This window comes from Anneissia japonica, unplaced genomic scaffold (genome assembly GCF_011630105.1).
Source record: "Anneissia japonica isolate Jap-2015-1 unplaced genomic scaffold, ASM1163010v1 scaffold287714_len2871179_cov188, whole genome shotgun sequence".
NCBI lineage: Eukaryota > Metazoa > Echinodermata > Crinoidea > Comatulida > Comatulidae > Anneissia > Anneissia japonica.
Window position 1 is genome coordinate 1,369,600 of NW_022755542.1, and position 23,073 is coordinate 1,392,672.

Consider the following 23,073-nt stretch of genomic DNA (forward strand, 5'->3'; position numbering starts at 1 on the left):
AAAGATGAAAAATTGATTTACTGTAAAAATCTCACAAACACAAAAATGCTTACGTCCTGGGGATGTCGTAAAATTTACTGTTGGCGATAGCGGGCCTACTGACGTTACAGATCCTGTTTTTATTAAACACGATACACCGATGTAATAAATTCTGCCAGGAGGAAGATTGCTTAGGTGATGAGATGTAATTTCAACGTCATCAATTAATACTTCTTCGTATTCAACTTGAGACGCATCGATGTAGTAAATAGAATAACCAATAACAGGTCCAGTGCCAATATCATGCTCAAAAGACCATTCGTCCCATCTCACAACTGAACCATTAATGCGTGGTGGTTCTGACAGCCTCGGTAACTCTGAAAATATAGATAGATACTAGGCCTATACTATGAATATATTTAATAATGGTCGTGTGGGTGAAGGAGGGGTGGTGATGGTGAGGAGGAAACCTGAATATTAACATGATAAACTTAAACGTTAACATGAATATAACGAACGTGAATGCGCCATGTCAGTTTGCACACATTAAAGCAATGAAGAAAGATTGTGTACATGTAAATTCGTTCTCATCCACCATACATGATCAAATAATTCACAATAGCCTATATGTATTCATTTTTCCTAAACGCCATTCACTTATTCCAAATTCAAGAAAGTTTTTTTTTTAATTTTACGATTGGTGCTGTTTTCAATATTCTTCCTTTTTGTTTTATACACAGTGCTGCTCTTTTAATGGATTTTAAATATTTCAATGGGTTTTTTTGTCTTAAAGTTTTTATGATAGTTAATATATTAATGGAGTGTCTTTGTCTGTGTCTTTTAAAACTACATTTTTACAATGTACCGTATGACATCTTGCCAAAGAAAGGAATTTTCATTAACTTATGACGAATAAAGAATTATCAGCATTAGTATTATCTGTACATGTTAAACATAATGGACATGAATATAAACATAATGAACATGAATATAAACATGCATATGAATAGCGTTCAAACAATGCGTTTACCTAACTGACAATAATCTCCTGCCCATCCCACAGAGCATTGCCCATCGGGACAGCTTCCAGTACTTCTGTCACAATCTGATGACGTCAGGCAATGACATTCTGAGAAGAGACCAATGTAAAAGAGTTAAAAATTATTATGTTATTTAAGTATACTCAGAGCGTCCTTAGGGCCCAGTTCAAATTTACCTAATTAACTTACATAAAGATTCACCAACAGAGTCTACCAACAAAAAATCGAAAAATTATTAAAACTTGAATTAAAACTTTGAATAGATTATTTAAATCGCATCATATAAGTTATTATCTTCTGACCAGAAACAGATCGAAAAAAAAATGTTTTTGCAGATGTTCTACTACAAAAATCCTTAAATAGATTACCAGGCAACTTAAGGGTCTATGCAAAACAATGTATCTAACTGTCCCTTAATTGACGGAAATTTTTTCTTATTTAAGTTAAACTTACATAAATATGGGGGCCTACAAATGAGATAGTTCATATAAGGAATTAAAACTTTCAATAACTTGTATAACTTATCAAATTTAAGTTATAATGTGATAGAGACGTAGTTTTACTTCATTGATCATTGCATCCTAATCCAATAATATAAAATAGCTTTCAATCAGACTGATATTTTGAAGACTGTAGTACACGACTTACCAATAGTTTGTCGATTAGGATGGCACTGGACGCTAACGTCATTTGAATGAAGACAGTAAGACGAAGTTATATGATTTTTGCAATCATTAAGCGTCGGTTCCCAGCCTGAACATTCTGCACCAAGAGAGCATGTCGAACTTTTTGATTCACCGTACCGAGTTCTTGTGTAGCCACTGGAGGATCCATATGAAAGAGCACCGTCAATAAATCCAAGCTGTTTGCAAGCGACTTTTGCTTCTGAACTTGTCCAGTAAGATTTAACTATAGACATCCACGTGTATCCAGTCCATAACTCTACGCGTCCTTCGTTAGCTGAACTGCCACCAACGAGTCGAATACGTGATCGGGTGATGTCTAACAATTAGACCATATTAATGGAAAATCTGACATAAATAACATGTTTTACCAATGTAAAGTCTCTTAAAACGCTGCCGCCCGAAAAACATCGATTTAAACATTGATTAAATGATAAATAAGAGAATTTACGATAACTCGCATTTGCCCAGAGAAGATGAAGGCTTAAGGCACTTTCTCTTTTCCTGTCAGTGCGAAACACTAATCGCACTGACATTATCATGACCTTGAAAATTCACTGGTTGGTAATGAGCAGTGCAATGGTATGAATTACTTTTAGACAGTAATTTTAAAAATAACAGTAAGCAGAATAATGCAATAGATGATAATAATGATATTTATATAAATATATACTTACTTGTGCAATTGACAGAAACAGAACTACAGCTAGGCCTACTATAGTCACAGCACTCTAATGAACAACTCGAAAGCTTTTGTTCAGAACCCGAACAATCTAAGTAAGATCTTCTATTGTAACCTAAACCACCATAACCAGAGCTCCTAGTGCTGCTTCCATCTGATGTTGACGATATTACGTCTGGATATCCAAGCTGTCTGCAGGTAACTCTAGCTTCCAGGGTACCCCATCTCTTGCAATACGAATTCCATTGGCTGCTATACCACACCTGTACCTTACCATGGCCAACATGTGTACCGGTGACAAGTCTCACATAATAATTACCTGTAGTATAGAGTATTTATACCCTCATGTAGGTTCAACTAGGCCTACCATACTATCTCAAAGTGACGTCATTAAAACAAAACTCGTATTAAAGCTTCTGTACCGCTTAACCCCGCCCTTGGATAGTGTTGCTATGGTCGCACAAAACCACAGTGTTAAAAGATAAGCAAATACGTGTGTTTGAATGGCATGTGATGGGCAATTCCTGGCCCTGTTCTGATAGACCTTTCCGGAGTGTCAATCAAACTTAACAACTGACTAATCAGAACAGCGCTAGGAATACACGTGCGTCTCACAAACACACGTGTTGTCCCACAAACGCACGTGTTTGCTATGTTTTAACACTGTCGCCTTGTGGGACCTTAGCAACAATATCCAAGGGGCGGGGCTTAGCGGAAAGGTGCCTGATTAGTCGTTCAGTTTAATTTACACTCTGGAAAGGTCCATTGAATTTCAAGTTTTGTGAAAATGTACACTATTGTCCCATGCAAAGTACAAAAAAAATCATAAAAATTATTTTCGAAATTTACTTGCTCATTTGAAATAATATAAAAATTATCATCTTGAACATAGAAATTTGTGTATTTAAAATGTTTTTATAGGCCAAGTTATTTGTTCATATTTTAAACTCAAAAGTATTTCAACCTTTGTTGCATTTTGAGTATTTTATGCCATATAAATGAAATAACAATTTACCCATAAATTTACAGCGAAAAATGATAGAAACACTTTTATATGATAATTATTATCGGTAATTTAAACAAATGTAACAAATTTAGATGTATTTTAAACACAAGCTCCTAGGTGCACAGACGTGAATGATAGGTGGAGCAACATATAAAATCTAAAACAAAAAACATTTACAAATAAACAAAAATGGTATGCAACAAGAACAAAACATAATTTGCTTAAACAAATTCATTAAAGTATTTCTCTTTTGTTAATATTCCTCGTTTATGTGAACGAATTCTAACTGAGGTTAAAGATCTAATTTTTTACTAATCGAAGAAACTTTGGTGCTGCACTTCGTTCTTCTATTCGTGCAATTTGAAATGTTTAATTGTTAGCTTTTAACGTTTTTTCTAATTTTGTTTTTAAATCTTGTAATTAGTCCTTTTATCGTTGGTAATATCTATGGAAAGCCAAATACGCCAAAAAAACGTTATCCAACCAATACAAGTTAAACCCAAACCATTTAATATAAAGTCGAACGTAAGTTAAGCAAACCATTCATACAAAAACCAAATCATCTAATCAAAAACTAAACCATTTATTTTAACTTTGAATAAATATTTTTCATTGTATTTGTGCTAGTTTAATTATGTGGAGAGCCATTCTGATAGTGTGCTACACTTTTGGCTGTCCCCATGGTACTGTTAATGTGCAGATAGAGCTTTCGTTTTGTCTTCCTATGTTTCTTTGTTTGTAATAAAATAAAATAAACTTAACATTAGATCTATTTATGAGTTTTTGTTATAATCTTTTCAGTCACTAGTCATATACTTGTTTAAACAAAAATAATCCAAGTAACATTTTAGGTTATGCAGACAAACATTCATTGCAATTCTATATACCAAACGCCTCCTTACAATCACATTGTATTATTAGATAATCATTAGATTTGCTTTCATTATTACAGTGTATGGTATCATGTTTTGGCTTATATTGAATCAATTATTTTTTTAAAACTCACTTTGAGATGAAACAACGTCAATTGCCAATAAGAAGCCAACAGTATAATACCAAACAAACATGATGAGATCGCTACCTATTGATACTGCCTGTAATGTATTTCTGTTGTGAGAACTTCCACACGCTTCACCGTTAATATTAACTGTTCTGGCAATGTGAACCACATTAAACCAAAAATATATAAATGTTCCGTTATTAGACCGTTCCACCTAATGTCGCGGTGTGGATATAAAACAAACCATTTTCAGCGCTTGTGCTGGAAAATCCCATTATATTCCCAGACGGTTCGTTTGATTTTACCCAGGACAGTCTACCGGGCGTGCGCATGTGCAACATCATCTTCGGCAGCACAGGCGCCCCTTTCACTGACCGAAAAAAAGGCTTGTTTTACATTGTGACAAAATTTATTATTTTCCCACCTCCATCCCCATTCCTTCCGCCGTATTAAAAACGCTTATGTAATAAAAGGGGAGGGGGTTGGGCACCCTGATTATAACCTAGAGTTTAAAAGCTATGTACTTATAGCTGATTACCTTCGCATTATTAGCATGTATAATTTCACAATGCATATTTTTTTTATATTTTACCTCGTCATTAATAAATGTCATTTTTCATTCTACACTGTGACTTTACCGCCTTTGCAAATGTCTGCATCGCCGGCAGGCCGGCACTGTTCTTAAATTGCGACTGATCCATCAAAAATTGTATGTACATACAATTTCTCGTTAGCAGCAAGAAACCTGAATCGAGAGGAAGTTATTAGAATACACACAAGGTGATGTTTATTGAATAGGAATAGTTTTAGTAGAGACGGTATTAGTAAATTGTAATGGAGATTTAGGTAGAGTGAGCACAGGACTTGATGTGTGACTATGGTTTTTTTTTTTTAATAACAGTATATAGAAACTGTATACGGTATCCATTCTTATAATAAAACACTTGGAACAAAACAATCTTACATTTACTAATTTATTTATCAATTTCCCTCTAAATCGAGATATATGAAGACCACTTATATTGTCGGTCTTTAATGAAAGGGATTCAAATTAGACTTGCTATAGACCTCTAAAACCTAGTTTCCAAAAGTGGTCTTCAACTGGAGGGAGACCTGTAATAGTCTAATAATAATATTATTATTATTATTATTATTATTATTATTATTATTATTATTATTATTATTAAATATTATGCGGCATCATAGTAATTATCACAACCCGCCAATGCTTAATTTATAAGGACTGGATCCATGGGAAGAAAGATTATTTCGGAGGAAACATTTAGTGGCCCTATAATTTGATAAATTCAATTACTGTACCTCATTCATATTCAATGGTAAAACAAGGATGGGTGAAGGGTTACTAGATCAGCTGTACTGCTGCCAAGGACCATTACCAGTTTGTGTGTGTCTTTCTACAGTATATATTTTTTGGTTTAATTTCATACATTCAAAAAATTTGCTGTCCTTTTGAAGAAATGCTTGTTATTACATAATAACGCTGACGATGTTTACCTATACAACATATAGGCCTACCAAAGCCTTAAGTCCACTCGTGATACAACATAGATAGCTTCATGGAAAGATCCAGGGCTGTGTGCACACAAGATTTAAACAAAATGTAAATCAGACATCCTTTATAAGCACAGGCCTATTTGCCTTACTTAAAACGCATCATCGAGGTTCGACAAGCCTACTCATGTCACTATAGTTTTGAGCCCTTAATTAGGTCGGACGTGCCCACCCTCAACATGAACCCATTTTGTTAATATTATAACCTCTAACCTTTAGGGGTAAGTATCAGGAAAAGGGATGGTTAAAACAGGAACATGCTGATCCCAGCTGATTGTATTGTAAGCCCTTTTATCTGCATCACAAGGACTGTATAATCGGTAATAATGCTGTTCCCTTCCTGTGAGCATAAAGCCACTTGGTAATTCCTGTTTGTCGTAATATGCAAACCACATACAGTATGTAATCTAACCTGAAAGTGACAATAACTCGAAAAAAAATAACATGAAATTAACTTGCTCATTTTGCAGTAACATATACAAATTATCAACTTGAGCATTATTAAATTTAAAAAATGTGTACCCTGATTTTTATACCGGATAATAATAAAATATAATGTTTCTATCATATTTTTTTTTCGCTGTAAAATTATGGGTAACAGTTTTTAAGTACATAAATCTTCAAGTTTTATGTTCCTTCAAAATGGGCAAGTCATAATTTAAGCAATAGCAACCGCTCACCGGTCCACGCGTACCTCTATTTAAGCGTCTAACGCAATGGTTTTCAACTATATCGCAATAGGGGCAAGCCAATACTGTTCATTGAATAAATTTGAAGAGCCAGAGCTAGAGGTGTTCTTTGGCGCGTAGCGAGCGAGGGGGATGAGAAGTGCAAGTGTTTAGGATGGGGTGTCCTCTTCCCAAATTAATTTTAAATTATTTTTTTTAAATAATAAGCCGCTTAGACACTCATACAAGTTGGCGTGTTATGATTTCTTTTCTTTGCTGTTTGCTGCGATAGTTCTTCCGATTTGATTGATTATATCGCTGCAATTTGTAGGACAACATATAGGCCTAGTCAGCAACAGAATGCAAAATTATTAAGGTTAAAAATCTAGGCCCAAGCTTAACGGAAAATATTATTTTCGGCTTGTTCTCGCGGGCCGCATAACACGCACTCGCGGGCCGGAGATGGCCTGCGCGCCGCCAGTTGAAAAAATCCTGGTTTAACGCTGTGGGTATGCACCTTTCAGACGAGTCATTTTGTTGACACTATTAAAACATGCTTAAATCATGCAGGAAATATCCATCATGCTTAAATAGAGTACACAGTGGCGTACGTTATTATATTGGGTTTTCGGCAAGGGTTCATAATTGCCATTAATTACCACTAACATGCACGTGTTTTGAGGAGCCGAACGGCGTGAGTTCAAATCATGCCTCGGTATACTGTAATTAGAATGTTCATTTGTACAAAATCAAAGTGTATTAAAATTGAAAAAACATTAATACTAAGACGTCATGCGAACTCACGACTTTCAGTTCTTTAAAACACATCTTAACCGACCGCGCCCTATTAGTGGTAATGGCAGTAAGGAGTCCTTGCTGAAACCCCTGTTCTGTTTTGTAGGTGTAGGGGTGCACCCTGGGTCCAATTTAAAAAAGGGCCATGGGAGTTTGTTGGAAACCACTTCTAATTTATGTGTAGGCCTACAAAATTTCCTGCACGTCCGTTCAGAACTGGCGCTTTTAAAGTTCTGGTAACAATAACAACAACAACATAACAATGACAACACCACAGTGAGGTTCTGGGTCCGTCTTGGCGGACACAAAAATGATTTTTATTATATTTTTGGAATTTTTTATGGGACAATACATCTTTAATCAAGAACGAAGAAATAAGGGCTCTGTAGCTGGCATACCAAAAAATGATTTGTAACATAGAAGGGATGACAAAAATAAAATAAAACAAAAAAATGCAAAGTAGAAAAGGGTGGAGGAAGTCTCTAACGGGAAGCCTACGCAATAAGTATACAATCTCAGGTCTACAAAACAAACGCCCTTTTTAAAAAATATTAGGGAAAAAAAGAATAAAGAAAGAAAGAAAGTAAAAGAAATAAAATAATTGATCGCCCAAAAAACCTCAGAGGTTATTTTCGGGCGCCTAGAAAACAAAGAATTCGCGAGGGCATGCCCCGGACCCCCTAAGGTAGTGTTGTCTCGATCGCCCCACTTTCGACACCCCTTTCGGACATCTCTGGATCCGCCCTTGGTAACAGGGTCAAAAATGGATATTAGGTAGGAAATTTGTGTAATGGTTATCCTCCAATTCGAGACCCTCTAATTCCGAGACCTCTTAAATTTCAGACCAGTTTTTCGAAGTACCAACTGGCTCTGGCTGTTTGGATATTTGTGGGAGTTACCTGACATAATGCTACCATATTTGAACAAAAATGTATAATATTTCATTTTTAAAAGGAATTAACTAACGTCCACTAACCTAAGCTTATCCAACTTTTTTCCATCAGTTTTTTTCCCCACTAGCAGGCATCATTTATTCCCCACTGACATGCGGGTCTCCCATTGGCATGGGCGCAGATCATGGGGAACTGGGGATACGCCCCCTCTACATATTTTCAGGGGGTGGGGTTGGTTCCCACCCCTCATTTTTCGGCGGCAATGTGATTTCATAAGTCAAAAAGATGCCTGAAAATTGTTGAAATGAACTGCATAAATGACCCAGGTTTTAACGAAAGATGTTTGAAAAATTAAAATTACGTTGCCTCTAGATGGCCGGAAATGGCACTCTCATGATTTGAATATAATTTTCAGTATTTTCTCCATTCTTTGAAAGAAATTTGAAATATTTACGGGGGCCCTGGCCGACTGGGTTCCCCTTGAATCCGCCACTGCATGGGGGGATCTCTAATGCTCAGGTAAAGGCGATGGTTGATGGTTTAAAACAAATATTCTTTATTACGGCATTTCTAAAAAAAGATAAACGAACAGAATCTTAAGAGAGAGGGCTTGATGGTTGTTATACAAGATTACTCAGACACTCCTTAAATATCAACTAAAATCAACATATTACAATAAAACCTGTATGGAGATACAGATTACAAGTTATTTTAAGGGTCACTCTTTTGGGAACGAACCCATGGGAAAAGGAAGCAAGGACGGCCCCGACTACATAAATTGGGCAATTTAGAAAAGGATCTAACATACGGTACCGGTACTTCATACAGTGGCAGTACATTCCACAACTTACTGAAAACAGATTTGTGGAGAACGTCATAAAACGTTATAACTTTGCTCATCATTAACCGGGTGTGCCCGATAAAGGAGAGAGACAAGGTAGAATTGCTGCTAGTGTACCCGGGGTGGGGTGATCAGGGTGCCTGAGGACCCCCCCAACCCCCGCTTCAGAGGTTAAAAAAATATATAGTGCCGGCCCCTTTTAAAATGTTAAAAAATATCGGACGTAAATTTTAAGTAATAAAGTATTATTCTCGGCATCTGAAAGTCCCCAATTCTTAACATTTTCTCCAAGTCCAATGCTACTTGCTGAGGCGGTACGGCAAGCCTGCATATGACTGACGCTGCACGTCTTAACCTGCGTTGGTGGGCCTTTCATCATTCGACCCTATTTCTACCCCTCCTGTTATACTCCTACTACACTTTTGGAGTTCCAAATTTTACATTCTGCATTTTTTCAGTTAACACGCCATTTTCGCATTTTAACCAGGATATACCGTAAAACCTCGAATTGAAGCCCTGGGCTTCTTTTCTTTGCGAACTTTGAATGGGCTTCTTTTAGACTACTTTTGCAAATGATTGAGGTGGGGTGGGCTTCTTTTCAAAATGAATGCAGTGAATTTTGGGAATTACTTCCAGAAAACAATAAATAGGACCACTGTAACATCAATCTGTATCATGGAGTGCATTAACCGGCATTAAATCACCTAGTTTCTGTGTATATAAACAAGCGCGTTTTTAATTTATTGTATAGTGTACAGAGTAGGCCCTATGCACTGTAGGCCTAATATCTCCGGAAAAAGCCCATGCTATCTTGAAAGAAGCCATTGGGCTTTCGTGGCATTTGCAAATTAAAGAGGGCGCTTCAATTCGAGATGGGCTTTTTCTTGAGATTAGGCCCATTGATTGGGTTTCTATTCGAGGTTTTACGGTACAGTATTACAATAAAATACAAGTACGATCAATGCCGTTGCCAGAATTTTCAAACTGTGTGGGACAATATCAAGGTGGACCAACACGCTTAAATTCAAATTATGGACCCATTTTCTTAAAAGTTGTCCCATTTTATGCTAAAATATGAATAATCTGGACCCATTTCCTTAACAGTTGACCCATTTTACGCAAAATATAAGAAATCTGGACCCATTTTTAAAATGTTGATCCATTCTTTGTGGACCCAATAGATTGTGTAGGACCTGTCTCTTATACACATCTAGATGTGTATAAGAGACAGAGGTTATACCTAATACATTTATTTTACTATAACACAATGTCATTGATATCATTATCGTCATTTCATTGACAGTGGCTATAAAAATATATAAATTGTATTTATAATGATATTTAACTTACTTCTTTTGCAATAGTAGTCTTTTGTGGAGTTGGGAGATCCAGCTGAAATGGTACATTTACATTTTGTCATTCAACAACTTATTCTAACCTTACTACATGAACTATGGCTGCTAAAAATGTAAATGGATGGAAGCTTTCCAAGGATACTGTGTAAACAGCAGAGAATAGCAAGAACAATAATTCAGTCTCACTTTTTTCCTAACAATAGGCCTATCAAAAGTTATAAGATTTCTGTGTTGAATAGTAAAAACACAACTTGGCAATAATTTTTATTTTCCCATGGCATTAACCACCCACTTACTTCCCAAAAATTGGATCACTACCTCCTAACCTCTGATGGAAACACAGTACTGCAAGAATATTCCCATCATTGCCTATTACTCTAGAGCCCCCCTTTTTTTTTTTTTTTTACAATTTTTAATATTTCGTGACCTTTTATTTTCCCAATTTTAAAATTTCCAGTAATTTTAAACATGATTCAAAAACCTACCATTATGCTTTTTTAGCCTACCATAAAACCTCAAATTAAAGCTATGGGCTTCTTTTCTTTGCGAACTTTGAATGGGCTTCTTTTAGACTACTTTTGCAAATGATTGAGGTGGGGTGGGCTTCTTTTCAAAATGAATGCAGTGAATTTTGGGAATTACTTCCAGAAAACAATAAATAGGGCCACTGTAACATCAATCTGTATCATGGAGTGCATTAACCGGCATTAAATCACCTAGTTTCTGTGTATATAAACAAGCGCGTTTTTAATTTATTGTATAGTGTACAGAGTAGGTCCTATGCACTGTAGGCCTAATATCTCGGAAAAAAGCCCATGCTATCTTGAAAGAAGCCATTGGGCTTTCGTGGCATTTGCAAATTAAAGAGGGCGCTTCAATTCGAGATGGGCTTTTTCTTGAGATTAGGCCCATTGATTGGGTTTCTATTCGAGGTTTTACGGTACAGTATTACAATAAAATACAAGTACGATCAATGCCGTTGCCAGGATTTTCAAACTGTGTGGGACAATATCAAGGTGGACCAACACGCTTAAATTCAAATTATGGACCCATTTTCTTAAAAGTTGTCCCATTTTATGCTAAAATATGAATAATCTGGACCCATTTCCTTAACAATTGACCCATTTTACGCAAAATATAAGAAATCTGGACCCATTTTTAAAATGTTGATCCATTCTTTGTGGACCCAATAGATTGTGTAGGACTGTTCCAATAGCCCAGCATTGAATACTAGACCTGCTGATGATCCGTATCTGATTCACGCAAATTATTGACAGGTCAATGTGGGCGTTCCATATTTATGAAGAGCCCGGATGTATGTCACCAAACGCTATGGCTGCTGCTGCAGCAAATAACCGTGAGGTAAGGCAATTCCTTTTTAGATACAAAATAATTCTTTGTGATTAATTATTCGTCATATTTACTTTGTTACTAAGTCTAGAACAGATAGATAAACATTAATTAATGCCTTTAAACTGCTAATGTTTTTCATCAATTGAGGTAAATTTAACATTGCTAGGCGGAATAAGCCTAGGCTAGGCTAGGCCTCCTCCTATGTGCTAGGCTACTTTGTTTTGATTGATGATGGCTTCTTGTTTGGTTGTGACGTCGGCTTTTGTTGGGTGTTCAAAATAGGCTAGCCTAGCCCTTAGCATCGGTTACGGTTTCGGCGTACCGTAAGTTGTTTAAAGTGGCTAGTCCATATCTTCAGTCAGCAAAACATGAGGTGTAGTTCCATATCTAGGCCTCCCTAGCCTAGCCATGGAAAAATTATTCAGTTGGGCATTTCTTTTGGTTCAGTGCAGTGGTGGTAGAGTTTTTGGTATGGCCAGCTAGGCTAGGCCTAAGAGTATGTTTTGCCAAGGCCGCTAGAAATACCTTACATGGTCCTCATCAGCTCGAAAATTTGGCCAGGCATTTTTGTCATCTTTCATCTTTAATGACAGTATGGTTCAAATATCGTATGTCTATAGTATTTAATATACTGAATCATAATTCATGGCGGTCCGCAACAATTACACACACTCTGTGATAGATTAAACATGTTGCAACATACTATACTGTAAAGTTTTTTTATTGTGCGGATGATACCTCAAAAACTAGTTCAAATTTGTGTGGAAAATCGCTAGGAAAATAGGTTGTAATTACTGCATAATAATAATAATTAAGATTAGGTCAAAGCCTAATTTTCGGCAAAATCTGCCTAAAAAATTGGCCCATATTTTCCGAAATGCGCGGAATTTCTAGGCCATAATTTTGCTCGGAGGATATATTTCCCGCGCAGGTCTTTCTTTGAGTACATTTCAGTGAGGAGAGTCGGATTTTCATGAAAATATGTAACAAAAATGGAACTTTTGACTATTTACCTTAGTGCAGTGTTTTCTTTTTTAAAAAAGCCACAATGAACGATAATTTTTTTTTTCGATGCAGGGCGTAAAATCGCATGTTGGCGGCGGACGAGAACCATGTAATGTATTTCCAGCGGCCTAATAATACTAATTGTACCGATTCCTTAGCTGTAAGACCAACCCCCCCCCCCCAAATAATCCTCCTAATTTTGTGTTCAAGGGGGTGCGCTTTTATACTGAAGAAACTACAGTATTTCTGATTGATGTGTTGCAACCAAAGAAGTTGCCTTAATGGAAATTATACAAAAATGAATTCCTATGAAATCACTTAATGAACATGCTGATTGACTGCTTTTAACAATTTGTTTTTGCAGTTGTTGCATGTGGGTGCTTTGTGGTCAATGTGAATCATCCCAATAAAATTACAGTACTGTGTAAATACTATATAAGCCTACTTATTATGGATAGTGTGATAATAACATAAAGGCTAATAATACAGGTCTCCCTCCAATTAAAGACCACTTTTGGGACCGGTGTTTCTATGGTCTTCAGTAGCTTTGGTTTCTAATTAGAATAATGTTATAAAAAACATTTGTTAATTATGACTGCAGAAAAGTGGTCTTTAATTAGAGGGACACCTGTATTTGCAATAAATCATAATTTTACCATTTTTGTTATCCTATCACAAGATCAGCTAATTGTAAATTTAGTTTTTCAGCATGCCTGCTACAGTTAGCTTAATATTTTCAATAAATTGTAAATAAAAATTAAGATAAATAGGTCTGATTTGATAACACTGTTTTATATCCAGCAAACAAACCCAGTATAAATCTCCAAATCATGAATTCTTTTTTTTATGAATGGAATTTGTGGCAACGTTGACATTACAATCTTTTCTTTTCGTACTATAAAAAAACAATTAAAATTGCATTTAAGATGTTATTTATATCAACCAAGAAAGAAACCATTTACACCAATAATTCGACACAACTTCCTTTAAAGCATCAAATATCAATAATAACACTCATTTTTACTATTAATTATCATGCTGTATAATATTGAAATCATTTATGAATTATCACAAAAGTTTGTACTATTGCTTAGTTTTCAAAGAAATAATAATTTAAATTAATATTTATCCTGAAAACACTAATAATTATTAGAGCCAATAGTTGTTGACTGCATTGTAAGTGCTCTATGAACATTCTTGGTTTTGCCATTCAGATAATTTGACATTTTGCTATTTTTAGTAGAAGCAGAGCCATGACTGTGAACATAGTCTATTGGACGTAACAAGTTAATTATAATAAAGCAAGATGCTAAGCTTGCACCATGTATCACAAATCATGCAGAACATTATAGTGTTACAATACAATATTTACAATTCTTGCAGCTTATAAAAACTGTATTATTTATTAGAACATCAAGAAAAGAAATAATTTATAAGGACATATTGTTTGCATCACAACATTTTTTTCCTCAAAATTGAATAGACATGTAAATGTGTTTTTTTCCCATTATTATTATTAATGTCATTTGTCAATGTGGCTTTCATAGGATTGCAGGAAACTGATTTATGGCCATATCGTTGGCTTTCTGCTGTCTACAAAATTTACTGCTATGCAGGTTTTAGTGATACTGTATGATCTATTTTATTTTATTCAGTTCGAAACCAACAGCGATTAAAACCACCACAAACAGGTTGCATCTAAACGTAGTGATATATTTTAAACAATAATGTTAAAAATTGAAAATCTTACTTTTAAAAACATAAACTATCATAAAAAAAAATAAAGTTAGCTAAACAAGCACAAGCAGACTATTAAATTTGGTATGTATCGTTGAAAAATACTCTGTTTTGTGCATGAATATGAATTTAAACATTTATTATATCTTTACACATAGTAGCATTGTTGGCTTTCTGCTGTCAAACTGATATCTAAGCTTTAGTGATTCTGTATCTATTTTTCTTTACACTTAGTAACATAAAAACATTGTTGGCTTTCTGCTGTCTGCAAACTTTGTTGATATTCAAGCTTTAGTGGTAGCTATAAATCTACAGTACAATCTTTGCCATTTCAAGCTTTAGAGATACAGGTGTATAGTCAGGTGTCCCTAGTTGGAAGAATCCACATCCAGAGGAGATCTGTTTAAGTGGGCTTTTTTAACAAATCTAATTAAAGTATATTTTGCTGTGGATGGTGCAGCCCATTGCCACTGATTTCCGGGAGACAATTGATAATAGAGTAGTAAACTAAAAATTTGTAAAAAAAAAACATGCAAATACTGTTTCATGAATTCCTGGGAGATTTTTGCAGGAAAATCTTTTTTGCTCATGGAAGTGCGGAAGGCCTTCCCAATTTCTGGGAGACTTGCGTGAGAATTTGGAACACTGTGTAGTATAATATATTTTTTTTACAAGGTATTGATCAATTTATGATGCTTAAATGTAAGTTTGGATTCCCCAGTTCTATTTGTTTTGAAGATCTACAAAGCCATGTTTATTGCTGTAGAACTATACAATATGTGGCAAAGACAAGCCAAACCAGTCACTCGTCGCAAAAATCGATCTTGAGTTATTAAATACAGTGTTAGAGAGTAAAATAATAGCTATAAAATGGTAAAAAAATCATTCAAATCGGACATTCCTTTTAAAGTTACAAGTATTTAACCACACAGCTGTTTAAAGAAAAATATATGAGAAATTAGCCGTCAAAGTTTATGATTTCAGGCATTTCTCATGCAGAAACTATCTTTAAATCCTTAAAAAGTATTGTTTTAACATTGAAAATGGGGAAAATAACAGCATAGAATGATGTATAGATATATAAAGGTTAGTTTAGTGCAATAAAATAGATTTTTTTAAATTTGACATTCCAGCATTTTTTGGCCATTTTCTCTGTAACACAATTTGCGACGAGTGACTGGTTTGGCTTGTCTTTGCCACATATGTGAACATGGACAAATTCTTGTAAGTAAGCCAATAATGTACGTACTGTTTGTGAGAATTTGCTGTCCATGTTCATACATCACAGAAATCAGATGAAACTATTTGAATGGTGCATAGTGGACAGTACAATATTATCTGTAAAGGTCTGGCGTAAGTTAATTTTTTCTATGATTTTGTTTTGTGCTTGTACGTAGGGAATTCCGATGGAGAATGTAGGGCACCATATTCAACCTATTGGAAAGGTGTTCGTCCAGAGAGATTATTCAGGAGGAACGTCTGTCAAGTTCCAAACAAAACGACCTGCAGAGTTAACAGACAAGGTAGAGTATGTTAATTGAAAGTTTGATAATGGCAATGGTGGTGGTGATGATGGTAGGGATATTGATACAGGGTGGTTATGTTATGACATTCACAGAGGTGATGGTGGCAGTGGTGATGATAGCAATGGTTAATATGGCATCAGCTATGATAACGGGTGATGGTGACAATGGTGGTAGTAGTGATGGTGTGTGAAGTTAAGGATGATGGTGATAGTCATGGTGACTATGATGGTAATGGTGATTAATGAAGGCAACGATAAAGCTGGTGGTGACTATTATGGCAGTAGTGGTGACTGTTATCGAAGTGATGGTGGTGACAGTGGTGGCATACTGTAGGACCTTTGTCTTGGAACTCTGCACTCCGTCAGAGAAGAAGCCAATCATTTCTTCTGAGATCACTGCTTTGAAAGGCATTTTTATGGCCTGAAAGAGCCATTTCTAGGCATCTAGAGGTGGAACTGAGGTGGGTTTAGATATCCTGTAAGGGTTTTTGGACCTTTTGTCAGTGATCTTGGACCCCCTGTCAAAGCCGTTACACCCCTCATCTTTAAACTGATGGCTTCATCGCGACGGCATGTGATACAACCAGCAAAGACTGCTGGCGAAATCTAATGTACTAAATATTAAAAGGTAGTCAATAAAGTGCTACCAGTGTTTTTATTTTGACATGGTTTGCTTGTATTAGTTTGATAAGTTTTTTTTAAGATATTTAACTGAACTGATACAGCTCCACAAGCTGGTATATTATTGAAACTGGATAATTGATTGGGGTGGTGATGAATTATTTGACATACCGATAGTGGTGTATAACTTTTTATTTGGGTGTAATTTTAATGTAATGAGGTATTTTGTTTATGATTTAATTATGAAGTATGTCAATAATTACTGAATATATATCTATATATTATTTCAGATTGATAAAAATTTATTTGAACACACCGTGAATAGACTTAATGAACTGTATGCTGATGCTGAGAAATATGGAGCAGTGACGTACTGTGAAGGATGCTTTGCATGCCTCACCGCCTACACTATACTTCTGTGTATGGAGACCCACTATGAGAAGGTACTGTGGTCCTGTGGGTGCACTTAATGCAGAACTGTTAATAAAATAGAGGAGTTAGTGGAAGGCGTAAGGATTAATGACATGCATGTCATTCACGCTACACATAATTCCGCTACAGAATTACACGTTAAATAAATTCCCCTCATGATTCCCACTCAAAATTCTGCCTTATAAATCCCCTGCACAATACAAGTGCTTAAATAAATACATAATTATTATCTACTCATATTTTTTCCTCCTCATACATTCTCTGCATAATTTCTCCTCACATTTCCTTCAAAATCTTGCAATTACGCCTGTTATTATAACTCCTGAATATACAATGCACAATTTATTACCCTCACCTAATTTCCTTAACTTCTTATATTTATTTACTCCTTGAATTATCATTCTCATTAAACTCTTTAAGGAATTTCTCTCATATTCCCCCCATAAAAACACTGCATTTTTTCCACTGTTGCATAATTTCTAGTGCATGATACCCTTTGCATAATCCCTGCTGTATAATTCCCCGATGCATAATTCTCACTGCATAATTCCCCCTGTATATATATTACCTCATTCATAATACCCTGTTAATTCTGCCTGAATAATTTCTGTACATACATTACCTACATAATCCCTCGTAATTTTCTCCTTATAATTTCCCCTGTTTGAACTCTAATCTCAAATGATACAAATCTTCCCATGTCAAATAGGCTTTTTAACTAGATAGATGCTGCATTATATATTACCCCTACATATTATTTTTATTATAATATTGTTTATTATTATCCCCACAAAATACTTACTCATAATATGTATATTTTAAGAAATTTGTAATGTTAGATCTCAATTTATTATAAAATTAATTAAAATCATAGAGCAGTTGTATATTTAGAAAATTGCAAAATTTATGTTAAATAGTGACATGGAACAGATGTATTATTTACATATGTAATGTAAAAACTCATCTTAAATTACCATCCGAATAGAAGTTGAATTTGAAATCAAAGATGACAAAGCAATTTTATCTTTTATCAATAATTAACTGCAATTTCCTTTACTCATATGACATTTTACATGAAAATGTAATTACATTTTTTCAAGTAGACAAATAGAAATGCATGCTTTGAACAGCTGTAGCGACAGAAATTTTCCGACAAGGGGCCCATCATGTCTGACAAAGGGGTCCGAAACAAGGGGCCAACTAAAGTCTCGGTTTTCATGGCATAGTATCGTTCAAATTGTGCCTTTATACTACAATATTTTGGATTGGCAATCAAAGTAACATTATTTCGATAGGCAGATTATTATTATTTGTTAAACTTTTGATCCACCAACCTCATTGGGTTTCGGACGACTAGGGGATTAGGCTTGTCCAATGCGGGGGGTGAAGGAAATTCCCTCCTGCCCCAGTGGCGCTACCACTGGCTTTGAAGTCTTTCACTACTTGTCAGATAATCAGTAACCCTGTAGTAGCTCCTGTGTCTTGTCCTGGGATTTATGCTCATCAAACCAAAACAAAAATGCTTTACCTGTATGTGGCAAAGACAAGCCAAACCAGACACTCCTCGCAAAAATATATTTTTAGTTATTTATTAAAATGAAAGCTATAAAATGGTAAAAAAAAATAATCACTTAAATCTGAAGTATGATTATGAAGTTACAGGGGTTTAAACATACAGCTGTTTTAAAAAACAGTATTTGAGAAATCAGCCTTCAAAGTTTCAGCCATTTCCCAGACAGAGACCATTGCCAAATATTTTTTAAAAATGTTGTTTTAATGTTGAAAATGAGGAGAAGTAACAAAATAGTATGATGTATAGATATATAAAGTTCAGTTTAGTGCAATAAAATAGGTTTCACAATTGTTGACATTGTAAGATGTTTTGGCCATTATCAAAAAACATGATTTGCGAGGAGTGAGTGGTTTGACCTGTCGTCGCTAAATATTGATCGAATAGTTACGAATAAAAGCCTTGTATGGATATCTGGCGGTTTAATGTCTATTCGATATACTCTTCTAGTTACAATGGCTAATAAAATCATTACAGGTATTATTATGCAGAAGATTATATGATATCAACAGTATTAACAGAACCAGATCTTTTAGCATTAAAGATGTGAAAAAATACCAATAAAAATATCATTGAAAACTTAAACATAGAACTTAGTGTATTTAAAAAATGTTTACCCATCACCCATTTCAGTCGCTGGAAGTGTTTTTCTTATATTTATCATTATCCAGTGTAAAAATCAGAGTGCACATTTTCTAATTCAGTAATTTCCATGCTCAATTTAATAATTACAAAATGAGCAAGTTAATTTCAAAATGAAATACTATGATATTTTTTTTTTAATTTTCAACGAAATGATTGTTCCACAATGTTGCTACTCCTCAATTTTCCCTTATTTTCATTTCAGTGTTTAAAACAAGCAGCTCAATTTATCCAGCAACAAAATGACGAGATATATGTGCCACGAGGCCTCCTCATCACAGATCCATTTGAACGAGGTCTCAGAGTCGTATCCTTTTTGTATGTGTAGTATACAACAAAGATCTTATAAACACAAGATAGCGTTCTCCGCGATTTATGCGTGCAAATTCTGTAATAAGGCATGAATGGCGCCCTCTTGCTAAATTGGAAACTTTTGACCCTTGACGCTTTGACCATACCGTACACCGCGCCACTTTACATTTAGGGTATCATTCCTGTGAACAGCAGAACAGGAACCATCTCAGATGGCAACAGATAGGACGCCCTCTTCCAAACTGATTACTTTTTCTCTTTGGTATAATAGCGCATGAATGGCGCCCTCTTGCTAAATTGGAAACTTTTGAACCTTGACCGACGCTTCTATTTGTTACGCATAAATCACGGAGAACGCTATCTTGTGTTTATAAGATCTTTGCTATGGTATAATAGCGCATGAATGGCGCCCTCTTGCTAAATTGGAAACTTTTGAACCTTGATCGACGCTTCTATTTGTTACGCGTAAATCGCGGAGAACGCTATCTTGTGTTTATAAGATCTTTGGTATACAAGTACAACATGGTTGGACGTAAAGTAGTGAATTCTACTTCCCTGGTTGTTGTATGATTGAGATTTAGGCAAAGCAGAGGGCGGTAGTATTTATTTTTACTATACCTCATGAATATTAAACAGCAAACCGGCTGCCTACATTAGCTGTTTTGATAACATTTGTAAACTCTAAGTAATAAGAGTGGATTTTAAGGATGGAAAAGTGGGTTGATAAGGGTGGGTGGAGGGCCATGAAATTAGCTTTATACTGGGTAGAAAACTTCAAGGCTGGGTGGCCCTGCCCACCATAACTACATCACTGGATCTGCGAGGGTAAACACATTTTGTATATGGTTCACAGGGGTGCAGTAGTCATTTCATTTCATTCATTTCGGAAATTTTAAAAACCATACAAAATGACAGAAATGACAATACAAAACCCTTGACGGTGGCAGGATAAACAAAAAGAAACTTATTGCTGTAGACCGTTTTTTCCTCCTACAAATCAATCTCTTGGGAAGTGCTTTTTTTTTTTTTTTTTTAGTAAATTCATCACCTGAGGGACTTTACCCAGATTCTTACATGGATTGATGTTACATGCAGCAATCTTTGTTACAACTTGTTATATTGAGCAAAATATGATCAAGTTAATTGCTGTGTTCCTTAACCAGTTTATGCACAGATAGAGATTTCAATTCTTCCTCAAGATCGAGGCTGAATTTAAACATCCAACCGGAATCTAATTCTGCTTTTCCTTTCCTCTATATTATTTCTTTTAGTTTAAGTAATTAACTTAATACAGTACGGTAATTTATTAGACAAATCTGAAGTAAACTTGGAAGATATTGCATGGTGACTTAGCCATAACTCATATTCTATGCATATATAATGTATTTTTAACCTAATTATGCTGATAATATGTGGATATTAACATCTAGAAATATACATAGGTGTAGTGAAAGGTTGTACAGTATTCTAAGACTATGTTCACCAGACTAGCGTCACACAGCATAGACACTTTTGTGTACAAACTGACCTAGATTGAGTTCACGCCATGGAACTGTTTTCCTGCCAATCAAACCAAGTGTGCTAATAAGTATGACCTTTCATTTGGTGTGAACTGTTGGCTACCATTTTACCAATCAGCAATTCGCATTTGGTTTTGAGGAAGCACCTTAAACAGGTTCATGTTTAAAACATCATAGTGTGGACACCCAACATAAATTATGCCTGGTGTGAGCACAAGTGTGCGGGGTGGCCTGTGACCATTGTACGTTAAGTAACCATCTTATGACCTGCCCTACTTTAAGCATGCAATACAGTACATTTAAATTATTAATTTAATGAACTTATATAGATACCAATTGAGGCTGTGCTCATTTTTAAACATGGACAAAAGAATGAATTGTTTAAAGCCGAAAGGAAAGGCATGTTCAGTTGTGAGTGGTGTAGTGTGATTAGGCCATGGGTATGTGTAAAGGTTTGGATGACAGGTGAAGGAATTGGTGTGTATAAAATAATATAAATTAAGGCCTGCAATTTTTTTTTTTTTTTTCAAAAGGAGCTTAATACGCTGCTATATATCTAGGGGCCAATGAATGTTTAGTAGGAGTTGTTAAGAATTCATGGATTCTTGATTGATGTAAATGTTAAATCACTGACTATCCTTCCATATAAGATTTTGTGTATGGTAAAAGTAATATAATATTTGCAAGCAATTTTAGAAGTATTTATCTTCAACAGATAGGAAATGGAATTGCAGATGTTTTTTAAATAAAAAATAAAATAAAATGGTATATAAAATCATATACTGGTATGCTAAAAATATACCTAAGTGTAATTATTTATTGATTCAATATAATGGAGTGGTATTAATTAGTATTACAAGATTCTTACCATATTGATCAGAAAATTTGTAGATATAATATTAGGAAAATATCAGATATTGCATGAGATAGATCTATATACTTTTTTATATACACCTAAAAAAAAAACCCAAATTCTAATGTTTGTAAAATTAAGAAATATAAAAACGCTTTCCCTTGAATTTGTAATTGCTAGATTTATTGTAGTTTTTATTTTTATTTCTACTGCACCACCGGCAAGTAATGCGAGAGAGTGGGAAAAAATGAGGCTTGCTTTAAAAAATAAAAATAAAAACGCTTGCCCACTGCTCATGTTTAAGCTTTTAAAAATTATAAGAAATATCTGCCTGGAACCCACGTTCGATAGTAATAATACTGCAACCTTTGTATTTTGCAAAACGTGAAGTTTACAGCAAATTAAAGATTTTTTCAACATTTTTGAAGCCCTGTGCACGCTATAAATACTTGTGTGACAAGTACCTGTGATTTGCCCATAAATTGATGTGATGCCCATGTATAGCAACTAGGATATTTGTCACAGAAAACACAGATAATGTGGACAGAAAATTGCAATGCTTTGTACTATTATGTTTGACTTTACTTGCATTTATTACAAATTATTTATATATAAGCAAAGAGTATAGAATTACAAGAGGTCTGACTGCTCTGATTTTGTATGCACTTACTGAAACATTAAAGAAGTACTACCACAAGATAGAGGGTGCTGTATGGGGCTATGTTTTGACATAGGACATGTTCGATACAAACACCTTTTACGTTTTTTAAAGGATGCCCTCTAGCTCATGGTAATGCTTTTTGAAATAAGATTGTGTTCCAACGAAACCCCAAGAGTCGGACTTCTTGCAGTTCTATACTCTTCATATATAACTAACTGGTTATCATACTAAAGAATGTGGTGTGTTTGTTAAAGAGGGGTATTTTTTTGTCTACTGTACATTCAAAGTGAATATTAAATAAATTATAAGAATGCATTTGATGGCAATG

General features: G+C 35.0%; 2 protein-coding genes across 2 annotated transcripts in view; one reads left to right on the forward strand and one right to left on the reverse strand.

Moving 5' to 3' along the window:
- Positions 1-4,936, reverse strand: part of LOC117123650 — a 5,543-nt gene extending 607 nt beyond the window's left edge. The window contains exons 1-6 of the mRNA XM_033269650.1: positions 4,929-4,936; positions 4,397-4,542; positions 2,380-2,703; positions 1,668-2,021; positions 1,010-1,108; positions 22-356 (exon numbers count right to left, since the gene is read on the reverse strand). Of these exons, the coding sequence (XP_033125541.1) occupies positions 22-356; positions 1,010-1,108; positions 1,668-2,021; positions 2,380-2,703; positions 4,397-4,542; positions 4,929-4,936 (1,266 nt within the window). The remainder of the gene's footprint in view (positions 1-21; positions 357-1,009; positions 1,109-1,667; positions 2,022-2,379; positions 2,704-4,396; positions 4,543-4,928) is intronic.
- A 6,786-nt stretch (positions 4,937-11,722) lies between these two features.
- LOC117123581 (golgin subfamily A member 7-like) lies at positions 11,723-23,060 on the forward strand. The gene is made up of 5 exons (XM_033269566.1): positions 11,723-11,876; positions 16,007-16,132; positions 17,046-17,198; positions 19,605-19,706; positions 20,886-23,060. The coding sequence occupies exons 1-5, from the start codon at positions 11,796-11,798 to the stop codon at positions 20,919-20,921; spliced, it is 498 nt and encodes a 165-aa protein (XP_033125457.1). The 5' UTR covers positions 11,723-11,795; the 3' UTR covers positions 20,922-23,060.
- Positions 23,061-23,073: the final 13 nt, after the last annotated feature.